Raw genomic sequence first — 16,516 nt, 5'->3', positions numbered from 1 at the left:
TACATGTAATGTCTTCTAGTATTGTCTCCCCCTCTCCAAAACTTTGGGCCCTTCTCAATAAAAATTTCTGGTTGCACACGTGGCGATAAAATGTTTTCTGCAATCAATTAAAGGTCACAAGAATATATTCTATCTCTACTATATTCTCGTTACTAAAACCGGAAGTGGTATAATTCTACTACCACTTTCGGTTTCAATATTTGAGAAAATATCACGTTTTATACGAACCAAACTCCTTCACGTGGTATACGCGTGTCGTTGCTGCTTTGTTTTAATTGATATAAATCGAATTCGAATAGTGATTACAATTATTTATAACGGAAATAAATTTTGACAAAGCAATGTACATTTTAATTAGAAATGAGGAAAAGTTGGTAAAATCAAGGTGTGGAAATTCCTGTTCGTTTCAAAAGGAAAAAAATCAATGCTTCTCGATAGAAATCAGGGTTGTCAATCATAGAATAATTTAAGGCTTAATGCTATATACGATAATCCCCTTGCGATAATAAGTGAATATACAATAATTTTAGAACGCATACTTTTTTTTTTTTTTTTTTTTTGCAGTCTTTGAGTGTGCAAATAAATTGTAGATATGTATTAAATAATTAACAGTCTTTCCCGCTAAAACAAATCAATAGCAAATTGATTTGAGAATTGGCAAATGGTAACCCTGCATCCACTCTTTAAATTCAGTTACGTTTACGGGAGTGGAAATATCGTTGTTATTGCTCAGAGTAGTGTTCATAGGGTTTCTTTTAAAATGATGAGGACAGTGACTCCAATTTGAAGTCCGAAATTGAGGTTTACTAGATAAGCTTATTATGCTTTACAAAGGTGGATCTATAAGGTAAAAACTCGGGAGCAACCAGACTCCAGACTTTGATACGTATATCATGTGTTTACTATAAATTTCAAAAAAATATAAATAATAGCTTCAAATATTTTAGTCACTCAAAAAACTGGGGCCTAGGCCCCTTGGCCCCGAGCTATATCCGCCATTGATGCATTATTGTTGTTATTAATAGTATTATATTTCTTTCTGTAATTATAACAAATATACAATAATTTCCTTTTGTAATCCACGATAATTTTAAAAACGAAAATCGATAAGTTTGTTTTTTGAGGTTGGCAACTCTGATACATATCAATGAGGTAAAAAGAACAAACAAAATGGCGTGAGTACTCAACGCCGTTAATAGACTATCCATAGTATATGTTGATTTGGTGAAACAGAATATGAACTTCTACTTTTCCGAATCAACTCCATAAAATCTAATATTACAAACAACACTTTCCGAGGACAAAATTAATCTAATCTAAAACAAAATTATAATTGCATTTTCATTAATTGTATGAAAATTACATTGTCTATTCCCGGAATGACTGAGCAGTGTCCTCAAAACCATTTTCCCAGCTGTTTGTTTTTCTGTACCCTTGGACTACGTTGTTGTTTACAGAATCCATCGGATGAATGAATGATTGATTCCGGTGCTCATGGGAGATCACAAGCTTTTGAGTACCAACTGCGCTAAGAGAAATATTTATTCCCTGTGTTGATCTGCAGAATGTCGTAAAATAAAAAAAAAATAAAAAAACAGCAGCCGAAGAGAAAAAGAATGTTGCCTCAATAACATTGTATGACTAAACATAATTAAATTTTCCTGCGAGCATCTCACTGTGTTCTCCCGAGGAGCAACTCATTACTCGAATGCCCTCTGTCCCCGGGATAATTTGTTTTTCCCCGAAGAGACAATGTTGACACAACTAATTTACTTCTCTACCTTCCTATATCCTTCCCCTCCACCACGTCTGTCTGTGAGGTGAGTGTGTTCTTATAACAAGACAGAATGACACTTCAGTCAACCTACAGCCCGTCAAAGTCTGACAGACCCATTTCTTTCTCTATACATTTTCATGACCTTTTTAACCTTAAGCCAGGTTTACACGCTTCAATGTTCTTACCAAGTAAGGTCCAATATACATACATGAGACAAAGTGACATAAAATTATAAATAAATTTGTCATGACACTTGTCAAAATTTGCGTGTCAAAATCTGAATCCATTAAGATACAACTTCCTTACCGTCATGATTGAAATGAAATAAAATCTTTCAGTTTTATGCCGGCAAGACTAAAGGAGATGGTGATAATGGGAAATGAATGAATGGTGGAATGAATAAAGTGGGAGGAAACGGGAGAACCCCAGAAACCCCACGAACAAAGTGTTTGTCCACCAGAAAGTCTACTTGGCGCGAGCTGGGGTCGAACCAGGAACCCCAGCTAATCAGGAATAGATTATAGGTTTTGTATAGCGTCATGAATTGTACTCTGTTGCTGCAAATAAATCACACCATAATTGTCAGCGGTTTTGAGTTCATGAGTAATGAGGAAATGCTTCCCGGAAAGGAAGGAATATTCGACTGTAGCACACAGATTACTCCAGCCACAACCTCTTAGTTTGAACCAAGCAGCGAGGCGGTGCAAACGTCAACATGAGTTCTATTGAGATATGACATGAGTTGTGAGCTCTGTGAACCGTGAAGGTGATAGGTTCCTTTTATTATTATTATTATTATTATTATTATTATTATTATTATTATTATTATTATTATTATTATTATTATTATTATTATTATTATTATTATTATTATTATTACTTCCACTTGTTCTGGAAGCTAAAAGATAGTCCAGAAAGCACTTTATCCCTATGGATGAATTGAAAACTCCACAGATACGTTGAGAGTAGAAGGATGATGTAGAAAAACTGGTATTGCGTAATGAATGTGTAGTAAATATGTTGAGAAGTATGTGATGTCTGCATCATAAATATTTTGCATATATTGTGTGTAGTTTGTATTTCAGACCAAAACGTTCCTTTATAATGAATGACCCACGCATATGTGGATAAAACTGTTTTGAATTAGTTCTATAGACATTATAGCTATTCTTATGATGCATTGAAAATACTGTACACATTAGACAATACTGAAAAAAATGATTTTTCTTAAGGAGTTTGGTTTACTAAAGCTCATTGATATTGTAAGAATCCATACACTCACACGTAGTGTAAGCCATATGTTCATACTATAAACACGTGTTTTCACGATTTGTAAGTAAATAGTGGCAGACGACAGAAGGGAACTACCCTTTCAGGAAGAGCCGAAATGAACACGAAGAACCGCGAAGAAATCCGACAACCCCTCCACAGGTTATCCCTCCAAAGGACGGCTATAAAAGAGGACGTCGAGAGCATGAAGTCATCAGTGCCTTCTTCTCCTGAGACCGCTAAGGGTTAAAGAGTCACCAGTCCCGTCTGAGGCCGCTTTAGGCTGACACCTTCCTATCAACCCGAGTCAACATTATATGCTGAGGGGGGCCCTTCATATCCAAAACATTTTTTTAAAATGATTTGAGACTTAGAAAAGGATTTTATCGAGACTTTCTGTGATAATTATATACGATATTTTTATAATAAAAAGGTGAATGGCTGTATTTACCCTATTTGTCCACGTGTGTCCGAAGATAAAAGAATCTCAAAAACTATTTGATAGTTTACCATAAATTTTGGTCGGGGTATGGAGGGTCAAAAATTACGAATCGAGTTCTTTGATGAAGTTGATATTCATCTGGAAGTGGTAGGAATAAACTATTTCCGATTTTAATTGTGATAGCTACAAAACAAAAATGGTAATAGATAAGGAGAAGCGGTTTTCCTTCAATCGATTAAGTGTCGCAAGAATGAATTTCATCTCCATCCTTAACCCTCTTCTAAAACCGGAACTAATAGAAACCTACTACAACTGCTGGTTTCAATGGTTTGGGTACAAAACCTCGCCTGGCTGACACCTCGCGGCCAAAAATTTGCCGCCAAAACCTCGCCGCTCAAATCCTCGCGGCTCAAAATCTCGCGCCCCAAAATCTCGCCGGACCGAAACCTCGGCTGGCCAAAGCCTCGCCGGCCAAAATCTCGCCTGGCCAAAAACTCGCGGTTCTGATTTCGGGACACAGAATCTCGTCTGGTCTAAACTACGAGGGACGTAATCTCGCCTGGGAAGAAATATCGTCAGTATAAAACCTCGTCACGACGATTTCTTCGATGTAGAATGCTCTATATATTACTATATATATATATAATTGCATTAAAATAATGACAAGAAAATATTCTAACGCGTGCTTTGAAGATCTGTATATATAAAAATGAAAATGACTATGTTTGTGACATTATACCTCTTGAGCAACCCGACCGATCTCGATCAAATTTTCAACATAGATGAGGTTTGAACCTCGGATGTTTATAATTTCATTTTGACGGTACAAGAAAGTGGAGGGGGAGATATTTAAAAGTAAATGAAACTTAATAACTCTTGAACCACGAGATCAATCTCGATCTAATTTGCCACACAGATCAGGATAGAGCCTGGCATGTTTTTTAGGATTTCACTTTGACCGGAAAGGGGAGACATATAGAAATACACAAAAATGAAAGTGACTGCGTTTGTGACCACCCGACCCCTCTAGATCAAATTTTGAATATATATGGGATTTGAGCCTGGGATGGTCTTTTTTTTCACTTTGGCGGTAACTTTAGGAAATTCTAACAAAATCTAATAATATTTATGAAAGTATGAAATAATATATGAGATTTTACTTCCCTTGATTATGTCCTGTAGGTTGAAGGAGATGTAGATGATCCGAATGAAGGAAATGATGGAATGAAGAAAGTGGGAGGAAACGGGAATACCCCGAAAAAGCCCACGCACACGATATTTTGTATCATTATCTTATTCTTTATTATTATTATTATTATTATTATTATTATTATTATTATTATTATTATTATTATTATTATTATTATTATTATTATTATTATTATTATTATTATTATTATTATTATTTATAATATGAAATTGCATATTAAGGAACTCATTGGGTAAATTTTAAGAAAAGGTTTCATTCCGCAAAGTTTTGGCCAAGCGAGATTTTGTTCCATGAAGTTTTAGGACGGTAAGGTTTTAACCAGGCGAGATTTTGGCCCACGAGGTTTTGGCCACGCGAGATTTAGGGTGGCGAGGTGTTAGCCAGACGAAATTTTGAGCGGCGATATTTCGGCCGCGAGATTTTGTCCGTATCCCGGTTTCAATATTGATCGACGTAGAGCAGAAACGATGAGATAGCGAGAAAAAAAAGAAAATATTGTATTCGATTTAACGTTCTAAGAATATGAACCTAGGTACATACCATCTTTTCCCTTTATCCTCTATATATCCAGAAGTGGCAGAAATCAACCACGCATGCAGGATTAGGAATCAGGAATTAGATTTCTTTGATTTCGGCATCTGTGTCTATGTTAGCCCGTCACATATGAGGGATGATGTCCATCGGCAATCACACTATCCGAGGAAAGGGAAGGAAAGAAGCGGCCTGGGAACTTTATGTTAGGCACTACCCTGGCATTTGCCTGGTATGAATGAGAAAAACCCAGGAAAACCTCATACAGGATGGCTCATCTGAAAAATCCTTTACATTTTTTCGACCTAGTGTCCCCACCGGGACCAACCACATTCCCAGTTTTAACGTTGATCACTATAGAGTAAAAAAAAATATAAAAGATATGTATAGCCTTCAACGAGAAGCGGTTTTGTGCAATAAACCAAACTCCTTCCTGTAGTGTACACATAACATTGCTCTAAATGAGTTCCTTGAAATAAAAGTTTTTAATTTTCTCATTTCTACTTGAAAGAAGACTGGTTGTTGCATCGTTTATCTTTCTACGGCGTTATCTTGCTCCGTGTAAACTAGGTTTAAGCGTGAAAGATGAATTTCCTCCGAGAAGAGAACAACGAAAACCCATTTTCCATTGTCACATAAACCCACATCCACAGGCTACAGAAGAGAGTCAATGCTGATGGGTTACTTCTGACGTAATATATGACGTCATGACATCTGCAACGACATCTGCTGGTGGTTCATGTTATCGATGAAGGAACATTCTATGACAAAACATTGAACATTAAAACTTTGGTATTGAAAGTAGCAAGCCTATCTCGCTTCGGTATTTTAGAAAGGTTCGTAGACTAGGAATTCAAATTGAAGAATAAAATCAAATATCCTATTTTTGCAGCAGTTGATCTACAGTGGATATCATACAGGGGCGTCATTTCAGACTTCGCTTGGGGGGGGGGGGCAAGAGCACTTCTGACATAAGATTTTCACGTTTTGCACTAGTATGTTAGTAGGCAATCAATGAAAGTAAATGTATTCCTCAAACTCTTGGGGGGGCAATTGCCCCCTCCTGCCCCCCTAAATGACGCCCCTGTATCATAACTGTTTAACGTACGTTTTCTTATATCAACCAGTAGTGTTTTGTAGCCTGTAAAAGCAGTGGTTGCAATATCAAATTTGTGCACATGTGAGCGTATTCCCTGAACTAAAGAGTAACTTTAGTATTTAGAAAATACGAACATAGAACTATCATCTTTATATTTTTATATTTATTGATTCAAGTTTACGTTTGCGATTATTATTACTTTAAGAATCAATTACTATTCACTTTCAAAGGTAATGAATAATTACTGCTCGTAAGTTTAAAGTTATCTATATTCAAAACTTCTGATTTGATTTTATTAAACACAAGTCAAATGAAATATATTCTGTACGATATAAAGTATAGTTTAATTAATCCATTTCATTTGAGGAATTATAAACAACAGCTTCCAGAGAAACTTGCAACAGACGCGCACCCAGACATTTTATTAGAGAGTCCGATGTTCTGGAGGTTCTAACAGAACAAGCCCCTAAATCTATATAATATTGAATTGCTGGTATTCTACACCCGAAGAATGGGTAAGCAATTTTAACTACTGTCACCTATATTCTCACAAAGCAGGGTACCCCGGTGTAACACGCCAATTGTGATAAGATTGCACAGACATTAAGAACATCGAAAAAGAAGAGACACGTATATATATCGGCCAACGAGCACATTGAAAGGTTCAAATAGGGCCATAAACATGGTGTCATAAAGTGAGCCATAAAGTGAGATTATGTGGAATATAGCGGGAACGACAAGAGATATCGGAATGCACGAAACTGCCTATAGTCGATGCAAGGCAATGAGGTAGAACACACCCATGTGAAGAAAGCAGGATATCCGGAAATGGACCAATCACGTGTACAACATTGTCACAATGTGCTACGGAAATGAACGAAAAGGGTGGCAAGGAGCAGGAAGAAAGAAGAAATAAAAAACGGACAATATGTGCTTTTACGTTTGATGCGTACGGCGCCCATATGCGAAAGAGACGCAGATTCATCTCAATGCTCGAAGATTCATCTCTACACGCAGGAAGGAAGCAAACGCCATTCGTATAGGCAGCCAGCGAGACAGTTCTGCACAGTGGGTTGCATATATTGTGTAATGGGAGCAACTATGAGAGGCATGTTGGAAACGAAAATGTGTGTAGGCAGTGGTAACTCAAAAACAAAAATACATTGCATAGTAGAATGTAATAAGAGGTAGTCCATATATGAAAACTAAAAATGTCTCCTTTCAAATTTACCATTCTTCCCACAAATATATCACTCTCCTTCCAAATTTACCATTCTTCCCTCCAAATAAATCATTCTCCTTCCAAATTTACCATTCTTTTCCCCAAACATATCATTCCTCTCCCAAATTTACCATTTTTCCTCACAAATATCATTTCCCTTCCAAATTTACCATTCTTTCCCTCAAATATATCATTCTCCTTCCAAATTTACCGTTCTTTCCCACAAATAAATCATTCTCCTTCCAAATTCACCATTCTTTCCCCAAATATATAATTATCCTTCCAAATTCACCATTCTTCTCCCAAATATACGATTCTCCTCCTCAAATTTATCATTATTCACTCTCTAAATTTACCATTCATCCTACAAGTTTACTATTCTTCCTGTGGAATTGTTATTTCAGCTACGACGGAGAATGTGAAATACTAATGAAAACTATTTCTGGAAACACAGTGAGAAAATTTCATTGATTTATTAAACAACTCTTACAAATGTAGGTTTATATGGATCTCCCTGTATATTGTTTTTTCTTTAGTGTATTTTGGAGGGTTTTGCTGTGCAGCACAGACTAATAAATATCCTCTTCTGAATGTAAGGATGAATAAAAATCATTTATGTTAAATTTGAAATGCTATTTTCTCCAATATCTCCTTAAAACTTCCAGAAGCCAAGTTCTTATTACACTCAATCCATTTCCAGTCTCTGTGTATTGAATGAATGCAAATTGGAATTATCACGACCAGTAGTACTATCTCAGTGGGACGAAGCGAACTGCGTATGTATTTGTGTTTTCACATATGAACGAAGGTTGGAAATGTGTGGGAGGACAGAATATCATTCAGTGACGACGATACATTTCGTCATTCTGCAATCAATTTGACTTGCAGATTTCCTTCCGCCAAGGCAAACCCATGAGACTGGGTTTATATCCCTTTCTTCTTTACCCCTGAGTATACGCCACTGACAACAACTAAAGCCACTTAACCACCGTCAAGGCGTCTTAAAGCTTTTGAAGAACGTTATGTTTCAAGTGAGACAAACACATAAATTCCTTTAGAACCTTTTACATGGAAATGCTGAGCTTATTTCCACGTGCTTACCAATTATTAACGTGCTTAGAGGTATACAGTGTAGAGAGATGTATGGTTTGTATTTCTGCCTTAAAAAATGAATAATTTCCTGAATCTGAAAATAAAATTCTTTCATTTTTTTCCTTTCTTCTTGCTCGTTTTGTCACTTTGCGGGGAGAGTGAAACAAGTTATCATCTCCTCTACATTAGTTATTTCAAAATTGTCCAAGTAACGTAACGGTTTGAAGCTGCTAATTAGATAATTCTAGCACTTAGAAATTGCATTTATTTATTTATTTATTTATTTATTTATTTCCTTCTTTCCTTCCTTCCTTCTTTCTTTCTTTCTTTCTTTCTCTCTTTCTTTCTTTCATTCTTTTTTTCTTTCATTCTTTCTTTCTTTCATTCTTTCTTTCTTTCATTCTTTCTCTCTTTCTGTTATTCTTCCTTCCCCTCTCTTTATTTTACTTGGTTTCTTTCTCTTTCTCTTTGTTCCTTTTTTTTCTTTACTTGTTTCTCATAAATTTTCCTTCTCCATTTCTCTTTCTTCATTATGTTCTTTCTTGAACTCTTTTTATCGTTTCCTTTATTTGTCTTTCTTCCTTTACCTCTCTCTTTATTTCTCTTTCTTTCATTCCCACCATTTCTTTATTCACCTCTTTGTTTTTATTTCTTTATCTCTCTGTACTTTACTCTCTTTCTTTCACTCCTATTATTTCTAATCTTTCTTTCTTCTTTTCTCTCTATTTCACTTAGTTTCTTTCTCTTCTTTCTTTCTTTGTTCCTTACTTTATCTCTTCTTCTTTCTCATTCATTGTTTTCTTGTCCATTTCTCTTTCTTTATATACCTTCTTTCTTTACCTCTCTGTATCGTGTTTCCTTCATTTGTCTTTCTTCCTTTACCTCTCTCTTTATTTATTTCTTTCATTCTCACTTTCTCTTTCTTCACCTCTGTTTTTCTTTCTTTTTCTTTATTCTTTATGCATTATCTCTTTCCCCATTTTTCTTTCTTTCTACCTTTCCGTGTTCCTTAAATTCTTTCTTTCTTTATCTCTCTCTCTCACTCTCTCTCTCTTTGTCTTTTGATTTCTCTCCTCCTGTTATCATCCACGAACGCAGGTCTTTCTTCCAGTTATACACGCAATGTCTTCAGGAAATGAACATCGCAACTGAGAACGGACATAATTGATGTTCCCTTTCACTACCACTTACCTTTGCTTTCTTTTCCTTCAGTCTTCCCTGTCTTAGACTTGTCTTTGTTCCAAATGGAAGAGTATCTCACTGCTTTTGTCTCTATTCTAAGTGTTCACCCTTTCGGAGGATTGTAGAACTTGTTTTTGTGCAAAACTAAAACAAAGATGTGTGTTTTCTTACGCTCGCTAAGATCCTAAAAAGCAAGGAACGTCAAAGATAACCTCAATGGAAGTGCTCATTCTAAGTCTCAGTTCATGTCACCGCCTCTCGTCATTGTTCATGTCACTTTATGTTTAGTGTTAACTAAGGTGTCAAAATCTGAAATCTTGTAAGGAAAAATAAGTTATGTTTTGTATTGTTTAAATGCCCTCAGCAAAGGAAGGTTAATTGCCTTCTTGTAGCTCAGTAGCTACTACGCGTGATTTCGAGATGCGTGTCAGAGGGCTCAATTCCGATGGAGATACATGCTTCCGATACATAGTTACCTAGTAGTTCCAGTTTCCAGTTTAAACAGCAGATGCCGTCTCATATAACCTGAAAAGGAAGTCAAACTCAATCCAATCCAATCGGTAGCAGTCATGATTAAAATGCACATTAAACTTAAATCAAGCCAATTCAATCATATAAAATCATATCATATAGCCTATGGAACTCCGTCGTGGCTAAGCAGTCAGCGTAGGTGCCTTTGGCGTTGGAGGCCCGGGTTCGATTCCCAGCGGGTGTTCATGTGGTTCGGAACCCACATGGCCATGTCTCATGTAGCCTCGCTGCTGAAAGGGATGTTAAACTAAAACTCAAGCAAAATCAATCAGTCTCTCGCCTGTAGCGCATTGTGGGATAAATATCCTGGGGTGAAATTGACCATCAAACACTTTAATTCACCTTCACACTGTGTTTATAAGTCAAATGGCCATAGTGGCCAAAAAAAAGGCACTGTTGATAGTGACATATGATAGATTGGAGTAGAAAAAGAATTTCAATAGTTCGTGACTATATGAAATATCGGGAAACAAAAATGGGTATTTTAGCAATGAGTTAGAAATAGATATCCTGGTTGCAATTTGGCATAGCGCCTTTAATTTAATTTTGGCACTTATAGTTCTGCCAAAATGTTTTGAGCCGTGGCAAAAATGCGAACTAAAGCTCACACCCACGCGTTGAGCCAATAAGGGTTCAGCTGTTGCTAAGCGAGAGAGCTTTGGCGAAAGGGAGTGGAATTTCTTCAGCCGATAGCAGCGCCTGGAACGGAAGACTAGGTGTCAAGTCAATGTGGTATATCTTTAGTAAGTACAATTACTATGTAACAATAATCTGTTCAGTTCACCAGGGGACAAATTAGGAAAACAAGGATTTTGTCATTGTGCCTCACCTTTCGTACAATCCCTCTGATGATCATCTATTCAGTTTTGTGAAGAAACGTTTACGAAAAAGAAACAATGCGTTAGTGTCTGCGAACTGTTAGAACAGACTTCTACTACAACAGTATTTTTCAAGCTTTCAGAAAGATGGGAGTAAAGAAAAATTTGTAGATTAAAGCGTGATGTACTTATAATAGAACGAAAACTTAGTTCATGAAAAAGTGCTGCTCGTTAATTTCAGGCATATCCTCGCATATGAAAAAAAAAAACTTATGCTGGAATATAATACCTCTTGATATAATGTTTAACTTATTTAGCAATTAGTCCTAAGATGTTCTCGCTTTAGATACAGTGAATTAGTTTGCAAGGAAAATTTACGCTCTTTTTCTTCCTCGGCAATTTGGCAAAGAACGTTTTCTTTCATGATTTTTTAAATAAAAAATCTTCTTTTACTTATTTCCTTTCGGAAGCGATTAGATCATACAACAAGTTAATTGTTTATGCTACCTCTTGTCATAAACAAAGCTTCTGTTTCAATGCTAAGAGTTTTTTTTTTTTTTTTAAGTACTCTGGCTTGAGATAATTCTTTAGAGGATAAAAGAGTTCGTACTCCTAACATGTTTGACATGATTCTTTAATAGAAACCTTAATGAGCTGTCTTTTAGTGCAGATATTATGATAACAAAAGAATAAAAGAAAAATCCAGGTAATTGATTAGTTTCAAAATGTTCTTCCTTAAAGGGTAAATAAATTTCAAAAATGTGCTTTTGGCAAACCAACAATATTGAGTAACATTATTAGGGATTAACGAGAAATATATCCAGAGACATGTAGGGTAGCTTCCAAATTAACGTGACATTAGTGCTTTATTAGTGTAGGCTCTAGAGCCAAAACACGTGAAAGTGAAATGTATTATTGAGAATCATAATAGATTCTGTCTATAGCGATTTCGTGCTTCTCTCTATCTGTAGGGCTTACTCTATAGATAAAATTGGAAGTCGTTGATTTTTGCATTTATTAATTTTTTTTATTATTAACATATTTATTAATCATCCGTCCCCAAAAGCTTACAGCGCATCCGGCCAGAGAGAACGACTCTGGTTTGTAAGCAAGGGCGCCGATTTCTCTGTAAATTTGTTAACCTAGAAGTATCCCAAGCCTAGGATGTGGATCTGTATGAAAGACAAATAAACAAGCATTCAGCTTTATATACAGGGTGAACACAAAAACAGTCCCTGATTTTTAAAAGGGTATAACTTCGACGTCAAACGTACTATTGTTCTCAAACTGGCTGCACTAGTGCGTTCCTGAAGATCTGATAGACATACGCTACTCAACACTCGGAATAATTTTCAGGAACGCATCACAGCACGTATAAACTCCATTACATCGGTTACGCTTCACAAGATTTGGCTGGAGCTAGATTATCATCTTAATGACTCCCACGTAACAGATGGCGCGCGCATCACATGTTTGTAATTCCAATCAACATCACCAAAAGCTCTTTAAGTTTATGTAACTACTGCGAAAGTTTGAGGAGAATAGTATTTTTGTGGTATTAAAGTTATTCCCTTTTCAAATCAGGGACTACTTTTGTGCTCACCCTCTGTATATTATTACTCTAGTATGAATTTAGTATATATCAATAGTAGAAGCACCCTTTAATACACATAAAATACAGGGTGCTTCAAAACAACGCCGACAACGTTCGGGAGGTGATTTCTGACACCAAGATAAGACAAAAAGTATAGACCAACTTTGGTGCAGAAATCCGTTATTTCGGAGTTATAGGGTGCTGAAAAATGAACTTTAAAGGTGCATAGCTCCGCAACAATTTTTATAGAGGTAGTTGCTGAGTACTTTAAATTAAAGCCCGTAGGCAAACTCCCTGTATAAAAATTGTTGCGTGAGTATCGCAGGATTCTGAAACATGTATTTTTAGATAGCACGTGTTGCATAGCACCCATATTAGTTCCTAAGTGAAGTATTGACCCGACTACGGTATTACCCATAGTATTGGAGCTATGAACCTTTAAAGTTCATATTTTCATGTTTGTGGCAGCCTATAACTTCGAAATGACAGATTTCTGCATCCAGGTTGGTCTGTACTTTTTGTCTTATCTTGGTGTCAGGAATGACATTCCAAACATTGTCGGTGTTGTTTTGAAACACCCTGTATAAGTATTTTGTATGACTCTCCCTTCTTAACATAGAGAGTTCCTCCCATCTAAAATAACAGGAGTAAGAGAAATTGAAAATTTTTTGCTATATTCAGAGAAACTAGGCTTCATCTCTTTAGAACAACAGAGGAGGTTCTAATGCAAAACCCTGTGGTACTCCTTTAATCAATGACAGTATCAGTATATCTTACAAATAAATGCAAATCATCATCCTCGTATGTGGTAGACAGACGCTATTTAATTTCTTCCTCCTACAGCTCCTAGTTGATTGGTTTCTTTGACTTCAATTACAATTTTTTTCCTTCTTTCTTTCATTTCAGAAACAATATAGTCTTTTGATCTGCGCAGCAAGAAACAACCGATTAGATGTGATAAATTTCCTTCTGGAGACCCTGGAAGACCTGAATATCGATTCTGTAGACTGTGACCAACAAACGGCGTTATTTCACGCGGCTCTTGGTGGCCACAACGACGTTGTTCGAAGGCTTGTAGAAGTCAAGGCACAGCTAGATGTCAGAAATAAGGTAACTAAAGGATAAGAAGACAGCAAACATTACAAGAATTATGTTATTTAATTAGATTATTTATTAATTGTGCGTATTATAGACAAATTATGGTTGCTAATTTAAAGTTACATTAGTTTACATTTGCCAGTGAATGTTAATGTTCAATTGTTGGTACTGGCAATACTTTAAAAAGAACGGAAATACAAAAGTACCAGTTTTCACCTAAAACTAAATAATTTGTCCAATTAAACGTAAAAGCGTACGCACTGATGTAAAAGATATTGTTTGAAAGATCGAACATGGCTTCTCAGGTGCTAAGCTAAATTTAATAATAATGTAGGAATTCGAGTTAACAAGAACAAAATAATTTGAAAATAAATAATGAAAACTAAATAAGGCCAGAAGGGCAATTTCTGTAAGGCGAATATTTCTCATTTGTATAATTTTCATGTAATTAGTCAATCCAATTCCATTCAGTGTTTTCTCCCATTAATTCACATAACAAGGTAACAGTACTATACTTCTCTTAGTTTCCTTTCCGACCAGGTACCTTCACTTGCAAATTACAAGAACTATTCGCAGAAGATGTATTCCATAGTTAAAGATAATTGTAGAACCTGCTAAAAGTCAACATGAAACATGACGGTCTTCCTCTTGCTCTAGTATCGAAAATGAAAATGAAATCTTTAAGTTTTACGTCCCACGATTATGCCGGCTAGGCTAAAGGAGACGGTGATGATGAGAAATAAATAAAATGGCGGAATGAAGAAAGTGGGAGGAAAAGAGAGAATCTCGCGAAAACTCATGCTGATGCACCAGAGGTGAATGCTCTACCACTGACTCACCACGGCCCGCTCTAGTGTCTAGCACACACGCCTTTGGTTGTATTCCTGGGTTCGATTTCTGGTAGGAAACCATTAAAATTTGAATGCCTTTCAATGGTTCGAATTCCACCTCAGACGGATGGTGCAGTGGCTGAGTGGTAGACATCTGGCGCGTGCGGTTCCTGGTTCGATCCCAGATCCCACCAAGTGAGCTTTATACTAGACAAACACCGTGCACGTGGGTTTTCTGGGGTTTCTTCCGGTTTCTCCCACTCTCGGCATTCCACCATTATCATTCACCTCATCATCACCATCTCCCTTTGTCTAAGTGCATCTTAAGGTGGAGCGAAAAAATCAAATTTTCAAATATCGAATTTTAATAGGCTCAAAAGTTGCGTATTTGCATGCTAATCAATGGAAAAATAACGAAAAATTCACACTTTGGATCTTCAGGTCGCGCAAACGGCCTAAAGTTTGAAAAAAGTGACAGAAAACACCAAAATTTACCTTTATGCGAAAAATCAAATTTTTGAGTATCGAATTCTAAAAGGGCTCAAAAGTTGCGTATTTGCGTGCTAGTGAATGGGACAATAACGAAAATAATCACACTTTGGATCTTCAGTTCGCGAAAACGGCCTAATGTTTTTTTTTTTTAAAAAAAAAAAAAGAAAAAGAAAATTTACCTTTACGCAAGGAATATACAGATTACCTTTTTTCACTTCTATAGCGTCTAAGTATATTAGTTATGTGAGGGCATGTTTGTTAATAATTCGTTAATGTGAGTGATTTTATACATTTTACTTTAATAATGATTTTGCAGCTCTTCGCTCATTTATCAATGTTTTCTTTTTTTCATGAAATTTCCCAGAACTCATCACGAGGAGGTGGCTGCAATTCGAATTCCTCCCACATCCTACTCAACTCTCCGACTAATTACGGTGTGCTAAATTTGCTAAATTATGTTGACTTAGTCAAGAACGTTGTCTTAAATTCAGATTTTTAATCAAATTTTGGCACTGTGAGTCTTTAGGCGAATTTGCTCTAATGTATCCATCTCTGTTTTCTAGTCCTTACACTTTTCCTGCAGACTCTGTGACAAGTTTGATACAACTTTCAACTTCCTGAATATGGCATGGAACATTTAAGACATTAAACTCATAAGCAGACTTGTCATGCATAAGTGATAAGTGATAAGTTTCTGTTGTCAAGCTTTCGAGCACCGGAGGAGGCGACTGCTTACATTTTCTCCAATCTATCAGCTCACTGTAGTCCGTGGCATCAAAATTTATTGAAGTTGCCACAAACGTTTTAACAGATTTCAACTTCGGATATTGATTTCTTGCCTCTAGCACTCCCCCACAACCCAACTCTCGTACGTGTTGTCTCTCATACACTGTCATACAGGGGCGGATCCAGGACCGACTTCTGGGGGGCGGTGGGTTGTCATACTGCTACCTTTAAGGACTCCAAACTTTGGGATGGTTTTATTTACATATATAAAATAAGAAAGTTACCTCTTCTGGGTGGGGCGATCGCTCCCCCTGGATCCGCCCCTGCTGTCATAGCTAACAATATGTTCTTTGGATGACAGAACAACACGTTTCTCTAAATCACAGGATCGATAATTCTTTGAATATTGTTTGGCAAATGTCTAATTGTTTGAACTACCTTCAAAATATGTTTAGGTTCATATTTCACTGACTGATATCTCTTTATGTCGAACCAAATAGGATATCTTTATAATGTAATTCACCAGCACTTTGAGTTCGTTTGTAGGATTTGTTTGAGAAACGTACAACCATAAGACCTGTTTTGCACATGTCAGCGATCGGG

At 36.4% G+C, this 16,516-nt stretch overlaps 1 protein-coding gene across 1 annotated transcript in view; it reads left to right on the top strand.

Moving 5' to 3' along the window:
• The first annotated feature begins 3,575 nt into the window (after nucleotides 1-3,575).
• LOC145667149 (uncharacterized) overlaps nucleotides 3,576-16,516 on the top strand; it is a 74,805-nt gene continuing 61,864 nt past the window's right edge. The window contains exons 1-2 of the mRNA XM_081734891.1: nucleotides 3,576-3,635; nucleotides 13,674-13,877. Of these exons, the coding sequence (XP_081591017.1) occupies nucleotides 3,576-3,635; nucleotides 13,674-13,877 (264 nt within the window). The remainder of the gene's footprint in view (nucleotides 3,636-13,673; nucleotides 13,878-16,516) is intronic.

The sequence above is a fragment of the Thermobia domestica genome, chromosome 12 (genome assembly GCF_964235325.1).
Source record: "Thermobia domestica chromosome 12, izTheDome1.hap1.1, whole genome shotgun sequence".
In the NCBI taxonomy this organism is placed as follows: domain Eukaryota; kingdom Metazoa; phylum Arthropoda; class Insecta; order Zygentoma; family Lepismatidae; genus Thermobia; species Thermobia domestica.
This window is presented reverse-complemented; position numbering and strand designations above follow the sequence as displayed.